The sequence below is a fragment of the Tubulanus polymorphus genome, chromosome 7 (assembly GCF_964204645.1).
Source record: "Tubulanus polymorphus chromosome 7, tnTubPoly1.2, whole genome shotgun sequence".
Lineage (NCBI taxonomy): Eukaryota > Metazoa > Nemertea > Palaeonemertea > Tubulaniformes > Tubulanidae > Tubulanus > Tubulanus polymorphus.
This window is the reverse complement of record NC_134031.1, coordinates 15197760-15215970: the sequence shown is the minus strand read 5'-3', so window position 1 is coordinate 15215970 and position 18211 is coordinate 15197760. Positions and strand designations below refer to the sequence as shown.

General features: G+C 41.0%; 2 protein-coding genes across 2 annotated transcripts; both read right to left on the bottom strand.

Moving 5' to 3' along the window:
- Positions 1-977: 977 nt before the first annotated feature.
- LOC141908299 (uncharacterized) lies at positions 978-5853 on the bottom strand. The gene is made up of 5 exons (XM_074798286.1): positions 5711-5853; positions 4837-5215; positions 3995-4132; positions 3490-3712; positions 978-3411 (listed from the first exon to the last, which is right to left on the bottom strand). Exons 2-5 carry the CDS (start codon positions 5198-5200, stop codon positions 3102-3104), a joined length of 1035 nt encoding a protein of 344 aa, XP_074654387.1. The 5' UTR covers positions 5201-5215; positions 5711-5853; the 3' UTR covers positions 978-3101.
- A 208-nt stretch (positions 5854-6061) lies between these two features.
- Positions 6062-17466, bottom strand: LOC141909319 (phosphatidylinositol 4,5-bisphosphate 3-kinase catalytic subunit alpha isoform-like). Its single transcript, XM_074799725.1, has 18 exons — positions 17191-17466; positions 16607-16961; positions 15599-15808; positions 14999-15246; positions 14508-14625; positions 13119-13237; positions 12827-13015; positions 12603-12738; positions 12031-12167; positions 11402-11590; positions 11157-11321; positions 9759-10019; positions 8842-8951; positions 8641-8762; positions 8293-8542; positions 7799-7916; positions 7563-7714; positions 6062-6816 (listed from the first exon to the last, which is right to left on the bottom strand). Exons 1-18 carry the CDS (start codon positions 17206-17208, stop codon positions 6549-6551), a joined length of 3165 nt encoding a protein of 1054 aa, XP_074655826.1. The 5' UTR covers positions 17209-17466; the 3' UTR covers positions 6062-6548.
- Between the last annotated feature and the right edge of the window lie 745 nt (positions 17467-18211).

Genomic DNA, 18211 nt, shown 5'->3' with positions numbered 1-18211 from the left:
TTTGAAGATGCTGTATTGAGGATGTGCAGGGATGTCGCGGGTTCGACCCCAGTAATTACTGATACTGACTGAGAGTGATACTGATGCTGAATAGAGGATATACAGGCTTGTAAGCCTCATTATAGGCTGGCTTGTTTATCGAGATGACACGTTAATAAAGATGTATATATATATATATATATACAGTGCTTTTCCGGGGTTCAAACCCAGTAATGACTGATACTGATTCATATTGTGGTACTGATGCTGAACAGAGGATACACAGGGGTGCCCCGGGTTCAAACCCAGTAATGACTGATACTGATTATTTAGGTCAAGCCTGGGACATTCAGCGTCAATTAGATCAGGCTTGTACTCAGGACATCTAATTGGCAGCACTGTATAGTCCCCTAGTAGGATTTATGAAAACTAATACCGCAACCGCTTGTATGCTTCCAATTGAGCCACAGGGGCTTGTCACAATTTGATGGAGGATGGATACCAGTATCCCTATATAAAAAAGAATCTTTTTTATATAGGGATACTGGTATCATCCATTCTCCATCAAATTGTGACAGGCCCCTGTGAATTGAGCATCTTTTTAGCATTAGTATCCCTCTAGACGGTATCAGACTGGGTTTGAACCCAGGATACCCCGTACATCCTCTTTACAGCACCTGGACCACTCTAGAAAGACTGGGTTCGAACCCAGGACACCTCGAACCAGGACACCCCTGTACATCCTCTATACAGCATCAGGACCACTCAAGATGGTATTAGACTGGGTTGGAACCCGGGACACCCCCGTACATCCTCTTTACAGCACCTGGACCACTCTAGAAAGACAGGGTTCGAACCCAGGACACCCCTGTACATCCTCTATACAGCTTCAGGACCACTCAGACTGGGTTTGTACCCGGGACACCCTCCTCTGACGAATCAAGAACCGAAAGACTTGTTTTCTAGGAAAATCAATAATGAATAATTTATTTTCGGTGGTGGAGAATTTTATACAATATTTAAACATATAATGAACAGTATTTAGATTTAATTTTAGTCCATTAACAGTTAGTCCAGCAACAGTTGGTCCAGTAATATTTAGTCCAGTATAACACATTATACAGTTAAATGTAGTACTGAATGTCACAGAACATTAATATCAATGACGAGCTCCTTACAGGAGGTGAGAGGTATTATTTGCAACCCCTCAGCTGGTGCCCCATGCAGTCTACATCTATCAGTGGTGCCCCCTAGAGGTGAACTGCAGTCTCTATCTATCAGTGGTGCCCCCTAGAGGTGAACTGCACTCTCGATCTATCGGTGGTGACCCCTAAGGGTGAACTGCAGTCTCGATCTATCTGTGGTGACCCCTAGAGGTGAACTGCAGTCTCGATCTATCAGTGGTGCCCCCTAGAGGTGAACTGCAGTCTCGATCTATCAGTGGTGCCCCCTAGGGGTGAACTGCAGTCTCTATACATCAGTGGTATCAGAAATAAACAAGAAATAATCAGGAGTGAAATCCATCAAACTTCTTGTTTTTTATTACGAAATTCGAAAAAATAGAGATCAGTTATTAAGACACTATTACAAGACGAGGTCGGATGACTAAAAACAATCCTTCCAAATCTCCTGTAACCCCACAATTCATTACCCACCTCACTAGTGAGTAAATAAATAAATAAATTAATATAAATAGAATTAGAATTAGTTACATCATAGAACAAACTGTTTCTAAAATTTTTAAATTAATATAATAAAATTACCATGAATTCTATAAATCATTACAGTGGAACCTCGTTACAGCGAATTCAGATATAACGATTCATTGAATATTACAAATATAGAACTCAGTCCTAATTAAGACGATTTAATTAACAAGGTTCCACTGTACGCTAAAATCAAAATTACAATAAATTCGAAGCAATAATGAAAATATCAACTTAACAATAATAAATATATAAAACTAAAACTGGAGGATGGTTACCCGTACTCCAGGACCCAGTTCCACAGTTCCGAGTTAGAGTTAACTCGGAGTTAAAGTTCGTTCATTTTCGACGAGTTAACTCTGAGTTAAATCCTAACTTGGAACTGGTCCCAGAATTACTCTAGCAGAAGTGTACATAGTTCCTCCAGGGACGGTATCTATAATAAGACTATGGCAGTAGTAGTTTTTAGTACACAGTGCAAACACACACAAAATGAACACAACACAACTTGAACAGATACAAGGACCCCTATAACCCCCCCAACCCCTCCCTGTGGGATTTACCGATTACAAACATGCTTCTAATTTGTATAGATTACAAAGATCTACAGCAATTATTAGATTTTAATAATAACTAATCAGCACATGCAGCACAGGTTGGGCCAATCAGCATACGCAGCAATCAGCCAATAAGCTGATAAAAATTCATTCTGGACGTTTAGTGAATCTTGGTCCCGGTAAGAGTAACATTTAAAACAATGTTTGAGCATCAGTTGGAAATGAGCACTTAACAACCCCCTTCCTCCCCTCTCTACCCATACCCCCTTATAACAACTCACTACGGTTAATAGTAGGAAAACAGAAATCATAGTGATATTGGAACAACATATCTCAAAATATTGAGATATCAACTAACCCGATATCTCCCTTAATAATGATACCATCACGTTTAATAGATACATTGAGATATCACGTGATGTCAATATATCTGTATCGGATACATATTGAAATATCAGCATCAAATTTAAGATATCCGTATCAAATGTATTGCTACAGCATCAGATATATTGTATCCAAAATCAGATGTATTGAGATATCGTGCCAACGATATCAGTATCAGATATCTACTGATATATCGGTATCAGATATATCGAGATATCGGTATCTCCCTTGGTGGAGACTCTATTATGAAATCACAGAATCGCGCAACAACTTCCAACAATACTGACTGTTCACAATCACTTTAACGATATCAATTACCTCTCCACTGAGAGATGTCACAACCTCTTCGTTACCCCTCTCTCCGCTGAAAGAGGTCACAGTTAAGAGGTCACTACCTCACTAACTCTCCGCTGAGAGGTCACAGTAGAGAGGTCACAACCTCTCTCGCCGCAGAGAGAGGTCGCTACCTTTCTCATTAGATATGCATAACAAGTTCCGACAACATTTGCGAATAATTTTGTTCGACGGTTAATGAAGGTAAAGTTACCGATCGGTCTCCTTCTTTTAGTGTTACCAGATGTAACGACGAGGTCATATGCGACGAGCACGACGACGATTTACTGCCGTGCTCTAGTGATAGCTGCGGAAATAGTTTCTCGGTAACGGCCTCGACCAGGAACGGATCCTCTCCTGCTATTAGCGCTATCGGTGTCGTTTTAGACGTCACTCTATGAGCGATTGCACCAGTGGCTCCGCCTGCTGGTCCCGCCGTTAACCTCTTCGATCTGAAATGTAATACATAAAACTGATGTTTTATAATGCGATGCTGATGTCATAGGGGGAAGTAATGGCACCTGCCATACCTGCTTCTCCTCAGTAAAGTCGACGATTGTTTTTTCGTTTTCGAATTGTCCTCGATTCCTTCGAATAGTTTGAACAGTAAATCGGCGTTAGTTACGGTGATTTGACGTTCCGGTTTATTGTTATAACAGCTGTGATTGTTGTTGTTGTTGTTGCTATGCGACTTGTCTCTCGGCGCCGCGCTATTGTTGTTATTCTCCTCAGGTGGCGTCACCGGACGGATTTCTGTATCGTATTACAAACACGTGATTAATAACCAGTTTATCGCCACTGCGTCCTCCCCAAAAAGGAGAGGATTATAAAAGATTATTACTAGTGCTCTCAGTTGCCCCAGGGGTAGGGATTATGATTGTTTGAAGGTCACAACACAATGGCTATAAATGTAGTGTAGTGTTATACACCATACTGATTCTATTCATTATCGGCGCATTACACATAAATACATTATGATCTATTCTACTCATCATTAGAGACAGAGAGGGGAAGGAAGGGGAGGGGGTGTTATACCTGATTCCTCGTCACTAGACTCCCCCTTACACAGAGGGGGTAGTATCGGATAAACGCCTGCTGGTGAATATGGCTGCGGTTTGTTCGGTTGTTGCCAGAATGATTGAGGTAATGCTCTCAGTCTCATCGGTACCGGTTCTAAAAATATATTCATCAAACAATTCTCAACATTCAATTCAAATATCTCATCATTCAACGTAAAGAAATATCAGCAAAAATAATTCGCAACGACATATCAGCAATCTCAACGATTCATCTTAAATATCTCAATATATCGTTGAAATATCGCTCAAATATCTCAATATCTCAATGATATATCGGCGAAACTATCTCAACAATATATCAGTGAACTATCACAAATATCCGCAAAACTATCTCAATGATATATCACCAAACCTATCTAAATGATATATCGGTGAGCAATTGCAATGACATATTGATGAACTATTGAACTACTACGATATATCGGTGAACCCATCTCAATAATATATCGGTGAACCCATCTCACTTGTATATATCAAATGATATAATTATATATATCTCAAATGATATATCGGTGAACCTATCTCAAATGATATATAGGTGAACCTATCTCAATGATATATCACTATCCTATTTCAATATATCACTGACCCTATCTCAACGATATATCACTGGCACTATCTCAATGATATATCAGCGGCACTATCTCAATGATATATCACTGATCCTATCTCAATGATATATCACTGATCCTATCTCAATGATATATCACTGACCCTATCTCAATGCTATGTCACTGACCCTATCTCAATGATATATCAATGGCACTATCTCAATGATCTCAGTAGTGAAATTCTCACCTCTTTTAGGTTTGATTTTTGGCGTCACCGTCGTTTCTTGTCTTTTGATTCCATCTCGTAAAATAACGATTTTTTTCTTCTTTTTAATTCTCGGTCTGGAGATGATTTCAGCTCTGTCCGAGTGAGCGTGATGTTTAAACCCGGGCGGTCTGATATAGATCGGCCCGCTAGCCGTGCTGCTACCACTACACGGAGATAGAGGAGATGAGTCCTCCACGGCGCTATCGGTCTCTATATCGGCAGACGCGCGGGACACCGACGGGACGTCGCCGTCGTCCGATTCATCGCTGGTGGTAGTTAACGGAGCCGCTGATCTACGTTTACCACCACCAGGGGTCGGTAACCTGGTAACTGACTCGCACATTACTACAGCGACAAACTGAAATTTAAAAAACATGTTCACCAAAAATTAACGATAAAATCTGAAAGATAAAATCCAGAGAAGTCCTAAAACACCTACCTGCTGTCGGTGGGGGATTGAGTTGAACAGTCTAATCTAATGCCAATTTAAAAACAAACTATAACCTAGGCCTATGTACTACTACATGTGTTAATTACCAGTAATTAATTAGTGGTGATGATAGGCTAATTGACACCCGTTCAGATTATTGGCGAACACGACACACTAATTAGATATGGAGGCCTGCTCAGTGACTAAAACGAGAGGGCCTCCGAGTTTTAATAGAGGTGGCAGAAACCTCTCCGTTCAAGCCATATATTTACACAACAAACATCAACACTGGCCACAAATAAATATAAGGACACCATCATGTCGTCATATTTGTCACTGCTATTTTTAGAATCCCTCGCGCTTCTCGGCAAGAGATACCCCCGGTATACCAACCCCTCCATCGACATAACAAACTTCAACTACCTTAAATCGCGCATGACTTTCAAGATTAATTCCAATAATCACGAACGGAGACGGGAGGGAGAGCAGCAGCTCGAGCGTCGTTTATCGGCTGAAAACCTGTTTATACTTGTTTACGCCATGATTCTAGTATCCTAGCAACTAGTAAATCAATATACCGCGCACCTGCTACTACAGTGTACAATTCGTACACCAGGTGGCGACACGCGACGGTGTATTCCGAGTAAAGATTGATACTCTGCGGGTCGAGTACGGATGAAATACACGAATTGATCCCATTTGATGAATAAATCGATTTAACATAGAAATAATGAATTTACAAACATTTCATTGGCAATATAGGCCATGTATTAATTTATCAAAATAATAATAATTCACAAAATTCATTTTTTTTCATTGATTTTTTAAATTTCCTGGTATATAAATACAGTAAGGCAGAGAATCGATCCATTATACAAAATAATAAACCATGAAAAATGGAATCCGTTCTCGATAATATAAAGTTTGTACAACAATTTCATTGAATTAAACATCAAAAATAATTTACATCTAAATTGCATCTTAAATAAGGACCTCCTCATCAATTAGAGTACCTCATCAATTAGACACCTCGTCAATTAGAGACACCTCATCCATAACAGAGCACCTCGTCAATTTCAGAGCCCCTCATCATTAAAGGGCGACTCACAATCAACATAACCAATTAAACAAACTTAAATTCACCAACTGATGCTATTGTTGCTACTGTTGCCATGGGTGAAGTTGGATTTAATCCGGCAGACATCGTCAGTAACAATGAATATAAGTCATGGAATGAATCGATTTTCAGTCGAAGATCTAACTATTGTTTTTTCATGTTAATGAAATGGAAGAACCAGTCTAGTTTAGTAGTCCACGCGCCGTCGTGGGCGTCGTTGAACTGCTGCTGGAAATATTCCAACGCTTCCTCGTCGGATTTCTCGACGGCGAGAGTTTTACGCAGATACTCGATATCGTCGACCGATTGTAACTCGGGAATACCGCACGATAACATTTTCGTAAACAGCGTAATGAACACGTGAGAGTGACGTCGTAAACACAGATACGCCTTACCACATAGTTCATGGAATCTGAAACATATAGATATATCTCATTATAATATTATAACACGACAAAGTGAGGGGTGAAGGGGAGTTGTCAGTGATGACAGGGAGTGAGGGGTGAAGGGGAGTTATCAGTGATAACAGGGAGTGAGGGGTGAAGGGGAGTTATGAGGGAACTGATAGGGAGTGAGGGGTGAAGGGGGAGTTTTCAGGGAACTGACGCATTGTGAGGGGGTTAAGGAGAGTTAGCAGGGAACTGACAGGGAGTGAGGGGGTGAAGGGGGGTTTTCAGGGATCTGACGAATTGAGGGGTGAAGGAGAGTTGTCAGGGAACTGGTGGATGTGAAACTGATGGAGTGAGGGGTTGAAAGGGGGGTTGTCATAGAACTGACGCATATTGAGGGGGTTAAGGGAAGTTAGCAGGGAACTGACAGGAAGTGAGGGTGAAGAGGGTTGTCAAGCAACTGAGAGAGTGAGGGTGAAGGGGAGTTGTCAGGGAACTGACGCGGAATAGGGTGAAGGGGAGTTGTCAGGGAACTGAGGCGGAATGAGGGGGTGAAGGGGGAATTGTCAGGGAACTGACGCGGAATAGGGTGAAGGGGAGTTGTCAGGGAACTGAGGCGGAATGAGGGGGTGAAGGGGGAATTGTCAGGGAACTGACGAGGAGTGAGGGGGTGAAGGGGGCGTTGTCAGGGAACTGACGCGGAATAACCAGTCTAGTTAGTGGGAGTTGTCAGGGGGAACAGGAATGTTGGAAGTATTGTAAAACTTACGCCATAAATTCATCACTTTTTTTAGGGTTATCCGATCCGCGTGCGATGACTAGTATAAAATCATCGGTTAAAACGAACGGAACTCGTTCTCGTTGAATTCCAAACTTCTTTTTACGATGATCCAAAAAATGCCCGAAATCTATATGAAATACCTGAAAATACCAGCAGAGGGAGCCACAGTCAGCGGGCCGCGCTACAATGCTCATGTTTCTATAGTCACGGTTGCTATTAGTTACCTGTCCGTCCTCAGTAACCATGATGTTGTCGTTATGGCGATCACCAATACCGAGGATGAATGTAGCGACGCAGTATCCGGCGCACGATCGTGTGAATGTATCCAATGCTGTATCTAACCTATAATACAACATAACACTGATTATTAAACGCTGCCCCCTGGTGGAGATTCAAGCATACAGCCCGCTAGTGGGGAATTCAGTACACTGCCCTTTGGATATTTGGATAGTCAAGCACACCGCCCCCTAGTGGAGGGTTGAGTACACTGCCAGGAGTCAAACATACAGCCCCCTAGTGATGAGTTCAGTACATTGCTACCCGGAGAGTCATGCATACTGCCCCTAGTGGAGAGTCAAGCATACAGCCCCCTAGTGGAGAGTCATGCATACTGCCCCCTAGTGGAGAGTCAAGCATACAGCCCCCTGGTGGAGAGTACACCGCCCCTGGAGAGTCAAGCACACTGCCCCCTAGCGGGGAGATGAGGAACTATACTCACTGGTCGCCCTTATTTTTCTCTTTGATCCATTTAAACAGTTTAGAACTATCGAACTGCATCGCGGCCATCGCTCCACCTTTCTTCTGTATGCCCATCACTGTTAACGAATTACGCACCACTTCGATCATACCGACATCTTTACCGGTCGCTAGGCAACTGTACGGCGTCATTCGCAAATCCATCCCTTCCTTAGTCCAGATGTTCTCCATGACGCGTATCACTTGTAATGTTAACATATCCTGTCTCAAATCTGTTCATTGTTACAAACACAAGAAAAAGAACCGTTAGAATAAGAGATATTCATTTAAAAGTCCCCGAGATGACCCGCTCTTAGGTGGTCCCACTTACCGTCTCCGTTTTTGAAGATGATTTTATAATCAAGATACAGCAGATCGGACATCGGGTCCTGGTTCTCCCACGCTAACCACAGAGGGCGCTTCTTAGAACTCATCACTTTACATCGATCGACGCTGAAATATACCGAGTAACCGCGGTAAAATCATAGATAACGCTAAAATACGGAGCACAGGACGACGGATCGTAACTTACTGTAAACTGCCGAGTAGATGTTGATTATTGAGAGGCGAGTGAAAGTTTTGAAGGGCGGCGAGAAAATCAGCTTGTTGAACCTGTTCGCACAGGATCTTCATCTGATCATCCTAAATAACAAATATAAACACAACTTATAGCATCAATGAATAATTTAATAACTCAGAATCCGGAGTTGAAGTTTGACTGAAGAGTCAAAAATTTAGTTCATTTCCAATGTTTTCACTCAAGTTTAACTCAGAACTGTGGAACTCGATCCAGAACTGTGGAACTCGAACCAGAACTGTGGAACTGGATCCAGAACTGTGGAGCTAGGGCCAAAATTGTGGAATTCAATCCAGAACTGTGGAACTCGATCCAGAACTGTGGAACTCGATCCAGAACTGTGGAACTCGGTCCAGAACTGTGGAACTGAGTCCGGAACTGTGGAACTGGATCCAGAACTGTGGAACTCGAACCAGAACTGTGGAACTGGATCCAGAACTGTGGAGCTAGGTCCAAAATTGTGGAATTCAATCCAGAACTGTGGAACTCGATCCAGAACCGTGGAACTCGATCCAGAACTGTGGAACTCGGTCCAGAACTGTGGAACTGAACCCGGAACCGTGGAACTCGATCCAGAACTATGGAACTGGGTCCAGGACTGTGGAACTCGAACCAGAACTGTGGAACTGGATCCAGAACTGTGGAACTAGGTCCAAAATTGTGGAATTCAATCCAGAACTGTGGAACTCGGTCCAGAACTCTGGAACTGGATCCAGGACTGTGGAACTCGAACCAGAACTGCGGAAGTGGATTCAGAACTGTGGAACTGGATCCAGAACTGTGGAACTCGATATGGAACTGTGTAACTGGATGGCGAACCGTGGAACCGTGGAACCGCAGTCCGGTCTGATTATGTAATTTCAGACACTTACATCTTTCTCCATTTTCAGAGTATCGCTGAGTTTAGCAAGTTTCTCCAGGGCTTCAACTTGTCGATTCAACTGTTTCAGATAATGACCGCAACCTCGACAATACGCCTCCAAAATCAACCCGAATTTTAACCGGATCGGAATGTTGTGCATCTCCGATTTTAAATGCCAGAAGAAAAAATGCCCGATTTTCTGATTGACGAGCGCTCTCTTAACGAGGAAACGCGTCAGCGGGTTCTCTAAATACGGCTCAAATTTCAAAACCTGAAATCAGAAAATTAGAACTTAAATCGTGTTCAATATATTCTGATGCGGTTCACAGACCAGTTCTAAAATCCAAGCGTCATTTGGTAAGAGCTAGAGACCATGTTTGTCAGTTTTGTAAGTTAAGAGCTGTTCACTAAATCAGAAACGCGGAGACTCGCGGTCACCAGTATAAATTGAATGCGATCTGATCTGAATCGACAGTGGGACAAACGTCTCATACTTGGGGGATTGGAGGTTGATGGATTTCCAGGGGCGCACCCAGCCTGGAAGAAAGGGTTCACCTCATATGAAAAGGGTACTTTATTACTTGTGGAGGGAGTCTCGGCGAGCACCAAAGGCGCGATGGTCTTGTTCTAAAATTTTGAAAATTTAGGTACATTATTATGCAATTTTAGCGCATATTACTGCTTTAAGAAGTACTATGAACTTTCGTCAGAGCCTGATGGAATTTTTCACATGTGATTTTCAGAAGGGCACTTGGTCAAAAAAGGGGGATTCGAACCCCCCTCTGGTTCCGCGCCTGATGTTTTGTGTGCTCCGTCCCTAAATCGCTTCAAAAGATAGATTGGTCCAACACTTAATACTGTGGAATGAGGACATCTACGCTTTTAAACTTAGTATTGTATCTACATTTGTTGAGCGTAAAAAATGACTTATGCACTCCGCATTATTGAAATTCGTTGTGTGGATATTATTAAGCAGCCATGAAATGCTCTCGGTTGTTATTTGGACATCAAATTTTTTGCGCACTCTCAAGTTACTATTTTTGTGTTATGAAAATTTGCCTGTTTCTTGCAACATGTTCTGAACTGAAGTGAAAGATAATATACAAGAATCCCACAATAAAGACGAGAAAATAATGAAGTCCGAAAATGTTTCCTTGAGCCGGTAGTTTACTCAACGCTTCGACTAGGAATACTGAAAGAGATATGACCTCGATCTTTATCTACCTGTGGGGTCTTTATATGAATTTACAGAATAAAACTCACTGCTGAAGTTGTTGTAGTTGAAACAATTATTATGTTGACTTACGAGTTTACGACTTACACTAAGTAAATGGATTTAGATATACAAATTGGGATTCGATGATGGACAGTAATGCACAGACTTTAAGCTGGTTCGACTGTAAATTACCTGAACTAATTGCAGCAGAAATTGCGACAACATTTCGTCGCTGAATCCTTGGTCTAAACAATCGACGGCGTATTTGCGAACTCGTATATCCAACGTCGAGAAATCTAACAGCTCCATAGCGATCTCCGGAGGTAGGTGCGGCCATTGTTTCAACAATAAATATAACTACGAACAAAACGAAACATCGGTTTAACTACGCCGAGTTAAATCGGGTTCGTTAACGGTTTAAACCGGGTTTTAATTACCTGAGCTACACAATCTCGATTTCCCCAGTTCATCGCGGCTAATAGTTTCGGTAACGAATCCGGGAATTTTGGTAAATGACGACGAACTTTCCACAGAAATTCTTTCTCCTGTTCCGATAACTCGCTCAACGGATCTCTATTCACTATTTCATATAAAACTTGCAGCTCTCCTTGAGTTAGAGCCGAATTCTACAATAACAAACCGAAAATCATGTCATAAGAGGATTTCACAGAAGCAGCCATATTTACCGAATGGGCGTCAAAATCATAATTTCATGATGTCATAGGGGGTTTTCACGGCCGTAGCCATTACCTTTTAATAGTCAGCGGAGGATTTCATAAAAGCAGCCATATTTACGGAATGGGCCTCAATGTCATAGGGGGATGTCACAGCCGCAGCCATTACCTTAGTAACCTAGTCAGCAAAGGATTTCATAGAAGCAGCCATATTTACCGAATGGATGTTGAAATCACAATTCGATGATGTCATAGGGGGAAGTCGCGGCCGTAGCCATTACCTCAGTTCTTAGTCAGCAGAGGATTTCATAAAAGCAGCCATATTTACCGAATGGACGTCCAAATCACAATTCAATGATGTCATAGGGGGATGTTACGGCCGCAGCCATTACCTTTTTATAGTCGGCGTCGTCTTGAATGATGAGTTTAGCGTATTCCTCTATTTGTTGCTCGGGAGGGAACGAAACCGGTTGCGTGAATCTCTGAAACTCGATCTCCAAACACGGCGAATCTTTACTCGGATTCGATCCTGCGTAAATAATCGTCAATATTTCATACAATAACGCATACACGAATATTTACAATATTGATTTTACGGCAAATCTTTACTCGGATTCGATCCTGCGTAAATAACCATCAATATTTCATACACTAACGCATACACAAATATTTAAAATATTGATTCTATGGCGAATCTTTACTCGGATTCGATCCTGTGTAAATAATGGTCAATATTTCATACACAAATACATACGATATTGATTCTACAACGAATCTTTACTCGGATTCAAAAATTCATAAATAATTGTCAATATTTCTACAATAATGCATACACGAATATTTACAATATTGATTTTACGGCAAATCTTTACTCGGATTCGATCCAGTGTAAATAATCGTCAATATTTCATACACTAACGCATACACGAATATTCGCATAATTGATTCTAGCGTATTAAATTACCTGTAGTTCCGATCGGGTTCAATAAATCTTCCAAACCTTGCGGCATCGGCCACAAATTCAAGCTGACTTTGTCCGACAGCAAACGATTGTTGAAATCGAACAGGTTCAGATTTCCCCAACCTAGCGCGTAATGAACCTAGCAACAAAAACATAAAAAATCGGTCATCGGTTACACCGGAACGTATTACCTAAAAAATTCTCTCTTCGACTGAATTTCTAGTTACCCGTTTTTTGTTTTTTCTGGAGATGCAGCAGATAGACAGACAAAGTCTGGCGCAACGCGGAATATCGGGTATATCGATGTCGTACGTTAAGTATTCGTCCCATTTCGGATTCGACGATATCACGTGAAGCGTATCTTGTTGACTGCACAACATTTCAGTTCCCAAATAGATTCCCGATTTTACGTAAATCTGAAAAATTCGCGAAATTTACGAAATCCTTATTTATTTGGTATCGATGAATTAGTTTTCGTATTTTTTTTAGTTTCTACCGAAAACGGACGACGTCACTTACTTTTCCGACCTCTTTCACGTTGACGTAGGTGGCGCAGTTGATTTTGATACGTAATTTATCTTCAATCAACCACGACGATATCGTCTGCTGGTTGTTGATATCGTGCAACGCGCTGACACCTACAACAACAACAAATATATCACATACAGTCAACCTCTCTAAACGTATCTCTTCGGACCGTGGTTTTTTCTACAAAATTATACATTTAATTCGTATTTTCTATGAATTATGTATAATTCGTAGAATGAATGAATTATCTTCTAATTCATATAAACTACGAACAAAAACTGCTATGAATTATTTCCACCATCCTCGCTTGCCAGCGGTCCGGTCTCACTCCCGAACTCGCTTCCACCAGCCCCCTGGCCTCACGAAGCGTGATTTCATTACTGGCGCTGTTGCGCATGACGTCATATATCGATTTGCGAAATACTTCCTTGTTCGGTAAGACATTCGCTGATTGGTCCATTTAACGGGAAAACCAACAGAAGTCTACTGTCATTTGTTACTGTGATTGGTACGACCGGATTCTGGTCGGCTAGTAACGACTCAAACGACTCGTGAGGTCAAGGGGTTCGGGGAACGGCTTTAGCAGAGTGGGTTCGAATCCCTTGACGGGTGAAGATGTATTTCCACTGACGTTGGAACAAACGCCGCATGCCACGGCTATTCTTTGTTAAGATGTAACTGGCGGGAAATTACATTGCGTGGCCACAGCACGCTTGGTGGCAATGACTGACAAGTAATTGATAAGCTTGCCAATCACTGCCAGCAGGCGGAAAAACAGGATACGAATTACGCATTTTCAATTGCTTTTAAGAAAAGGGACTGTGGATACGGCTACGATTTATGAATTATCCGATGGAAATTAAAGAAGAATAATGAAGGAGAAATCGGGACCTTTCATTTTTATACGAATCAGGTAGTCATAGGCGCGGATTCAAGATTTTTTCCAGGAGGGGGTTCATAAAAAATGTTGATGTTAAACTGCCGACTAAAATATCTAATGACAGGGGGCCTATACGGCATATTGTTTGGTCAAACATGACATGATATGTATCCGGTTTTGTGGTACTGTCCGCCCGCTTTGTTTTGAGATAAGCACTTACATTCCTTCAAGAAAACAAATTTAAAAATTTTTTTGGTAGCTGAGCAGGAGGGGGTCATGACCCCTGAAACCCCCCCCTCTGGATCCGCACCTGTATCATACACCAACATATCAATAAAGCAAAATATCATACATGGCAATATCAATGTATCACGTATCAATATCATATCCTAAAATATAAAATATCCACAAATCTTTGTCTTATTTTGAATTTCCCCATAGTTTTGTCACTGGGACCACACCGCCACCTACCACCCCTATTACTGATTTGAAAAACTGACCTTTTTTAACGTAAGACGGAACGGAGAACGCACTTTTAGGTAAACTAGCGTAGACGCTGTCTTTAGCCATCAACATTAATTGAGGAATTAAATTCCAAGCGAGACACTTTATAACATACTGAAATATATCAACACGAAAAACGTTTTCCAGAAATATTGAACATATCAACAGCTCAATAATATCGATGAAATATCAAAATAATCTCCATTGATAAAACACTACATCCGTGTTGTGACGATATTACCGAGAATCCAACGATAAAGACGATAAAAATAACAATAAATACCAGCCCATGGAAACATTTTCGGACTCGTCGACTTTATGCTAATGGTCATCTTCAGGAATACTACCAGCTCAAATACCAGCTCAAGGAAACATTTCAGACTTTTTTCCTGTCTTTATCGTGAGATTCTCGTTATATCATCAAAATATTCATTTCAGATGGTGAGAATTATTTTTGGGGGAATACATATATATATATATACGTTACCTTAAATTGACAGATCGGATATTTCTCCAGTAAAAACTGATCACAACCGCAAACTTTTAACACATAGCTATTTTGATAATCATTAACGCACTGTTTCTGCTGTTCCTGAGTCATGTGCATGCTGCGAGTTTTCTTCCGAATGGCTTCGGCGATCACGTCCTCAGGGATGGCGTTATGCGCCACTTTGACTGTGTACTTCTGACGGTCTCCATTCGCGGAGACGACCCAGATGCATATCATCATCTGACCTAAAAATAGATACGCGACCAAGATACAAATCTGATCCAAAAATAGATACACGCAAAGGCGACCCAGATACAAATCATCATCTGACCTAAAAATAGATAGACGACCCAGATACAAATCTGACCTAAAAATAGAAACTTGACCTACATACAAATCATCATCTGACCTCACACGACCTAGATACATACAGCAGACTATGCCATACTTGATCCCTGAATGATCTCGTCGAACTCGTATCAAGTCGGTGAATTTTATCAGTCCAAACATCAACAAATATATAGCAGAGTTTATCAGCAGGGGAAAAAACAAAGAGTTATCAGCAGGGGAAACACGAGTTTTCAGTTCATATTTTACCTTTATCAAGTTTCTCGTAGAAATGATTCGGTAAAGTCGGACTATCGTCAATATCCGGTGGATAAACGTATAAAGCCTGACTCTGGAGTCCGTTTGAGTCTCGTTGTTCTACGGCGCGCTTACATTCGTTCAGTATATTACGCCTAAACGTCATCACTTCTAAATCTTTTAATTCGTTGAATTCGTTCACAGACATTCCGATAGCCATTCCTACAAAAATAGCGGGAAAACAGTCAAACAAGTCTGCTCCGTAATAATAATAATAATAATAATAATAATAATAATAATGATAATGATAATAATTATCATAATATATTTTCTTATATAGCACGATTATAAAATCTTAACCACCACGCTTTACATTCTAAAACTACGTTATAAAGTTACGAGTTAAAAGATTAATCACCAAAGGTGTTATGAAAACAAAAATTTTCAATGTAGATTTAAAGGCCGAGACAGATGGAGACTCTCTTATGCTACGAGGTTGCATCAGCGCGACAAAGCAGATGAAAAAGACAAGAATTAACCCCTTCACTACCGCGGATAAAATGTTAGGCCCCTCACCAGGATTCGAACCCGATGGCATCATTCAATTCAAATCAATTACTGAACCGCCATCTATGAGTGAAAATTGAAACTGAATTGAAGCAGATGATCATTCATTTAGTACGGCTACACGTCAGAGACATATAGATCCGTGCATGGATGGTGAGAGAAGGTCATTATTAGCGACGTAAAAATACGTCACTAATGGTAATGCAGTGTTTTCAATAAGAGCCAGGTCCTGGGTCCCAGACCCGTCTGTCGTTTTTTAAGGACCCACCAGTTTTTTCAAACCAGCTTTCGTTTCAGGGACTGTGACATATTATGGGACCCTCCTGTTTTTCGAAGGGACCTGGCTTGTTTATTTCTTACTGAAAACACTGCAGTGATCTTGTTCTCACAAATTTTTGAGCATAAAATATGAAATACATTAAAGCCATCTTTGCGGCTAAAAATCAAACTCACCGATTTCGTAATTGAGCATTTTTTCGACTCGATTTCCTTTCGGCTCGACGATTTTAAGAAGCGGTTGAAACAATCGTAGATCGCAAAGTCGTCGAGTCTCGTCGTAGAATTCCTCGCGTTCGGCATCCTGGGTGATGCTCACGAATATGTAGGTCGCTGGTTCGGAGAGTAGAGAGAACAGCGGGTACTTCCGCGCTTCGCGCCATAAATCAGCTTTAATCGTCTCCAAGGTTGCGTCGCGGTTACAGTTTAACTGGATGATAATTCCGTTCGGCAGCAAACAATCGACCGTGACAAGGGTCGGCATCAAGTGATGCCCCCACAATTCACCTGAACTCGGCGGCATTTTAACACACTGAAAATACGAACATTATTTAAAACTTCAGTTTTTTCTTTAACCTGTAACAATAGCAAACCCCCCGATTCATGATACGCCTTGTTTGACTGGCTGAAACTTGTTTTCAATCTGTATCTTGTCTAGCAACCAAAAAAACAACAGACCTTTATGTATTTTATAGGCCTAGGCTGAATCTGCTGTTCTAAAAACAACCGAGGAACAATAGGGTAACCCATAGCCTACCTACCCTCTTAAATATAGACATTTTGTCTCAAATTGTTCGTATATGTCTCTTAAATTCATTAAGTGCTAATGTCCATTTCAACTCGAGTTGAGATCACGTGGCCTACGTACCTCAGTTAGTTTTGGGGGTACATACCTGATATAGGCTAAGTCTTATTAGCACCAGAAAGTCAGTGAACTGAAACATTGATATTTAATCTATTTTACGCTGTATGGAAGGATTGCAAATAGTCTTCTTTGATAGGGGTGAAAAGAAAAAAGTGACTCCATGATTTGAAAGGTTAACAATATGTTTCCATGCTTAGGCTTCATACAAAAATTCATTTTTTAAACTTTCAAATCATGGAGTCACTTTTCTTTTCTCTTTTCAACCCTTTCAATGCAGACTTTTTTGCAATCCTTCAATAGGCCTACAGCTGCGTAGGATGGATTAAAAATCAAGGTTTTAGGTCAACTGCTAGACCTTTCTGGTCCTAATAAGACTTCTATCAGGTATGTAGGCCTACCACCAGAACTGACTGAGCTAGGCCACCTGCCCCCAGTTCCACAGTTGTGAGTTAGAGTTACTCTGAGTTAAAGTTAGTTCATTTTCAATGAGTTAACTCAGAGTTAAACCTTAACTCACAACTGTGGAACTGGGTCCTGGATCCTAAAATCAAGTTGGAATAGGCTACATTCAGTCCTAACTACAGTCCCAACTACGGCAGTCTTGATTAAAAGAATTCATCGATTTAAAACCGCTTTCAGTTTTGAAATTCTCCAAGTTGGAATAGGCTACACATTACTAGCGATGGCAATAACTATAAATCAGTCCTAACTACGGCAATCTTGATTCAAGAATTTATCGATTTAAAACCGCTTTCAGTTTTGAAATTCTCAGAATTGTTTTTCTTAAAAGAACAAAAATAAAAATATTACAAGTGGTACTAGTAGTTATTTAGCTTATCAGTGATCCGAAAATCACAGTCCAAAAAGCCCATACACTTACACTATACAGAACTCGGCAGAATTTTTTGGAGGGGTCA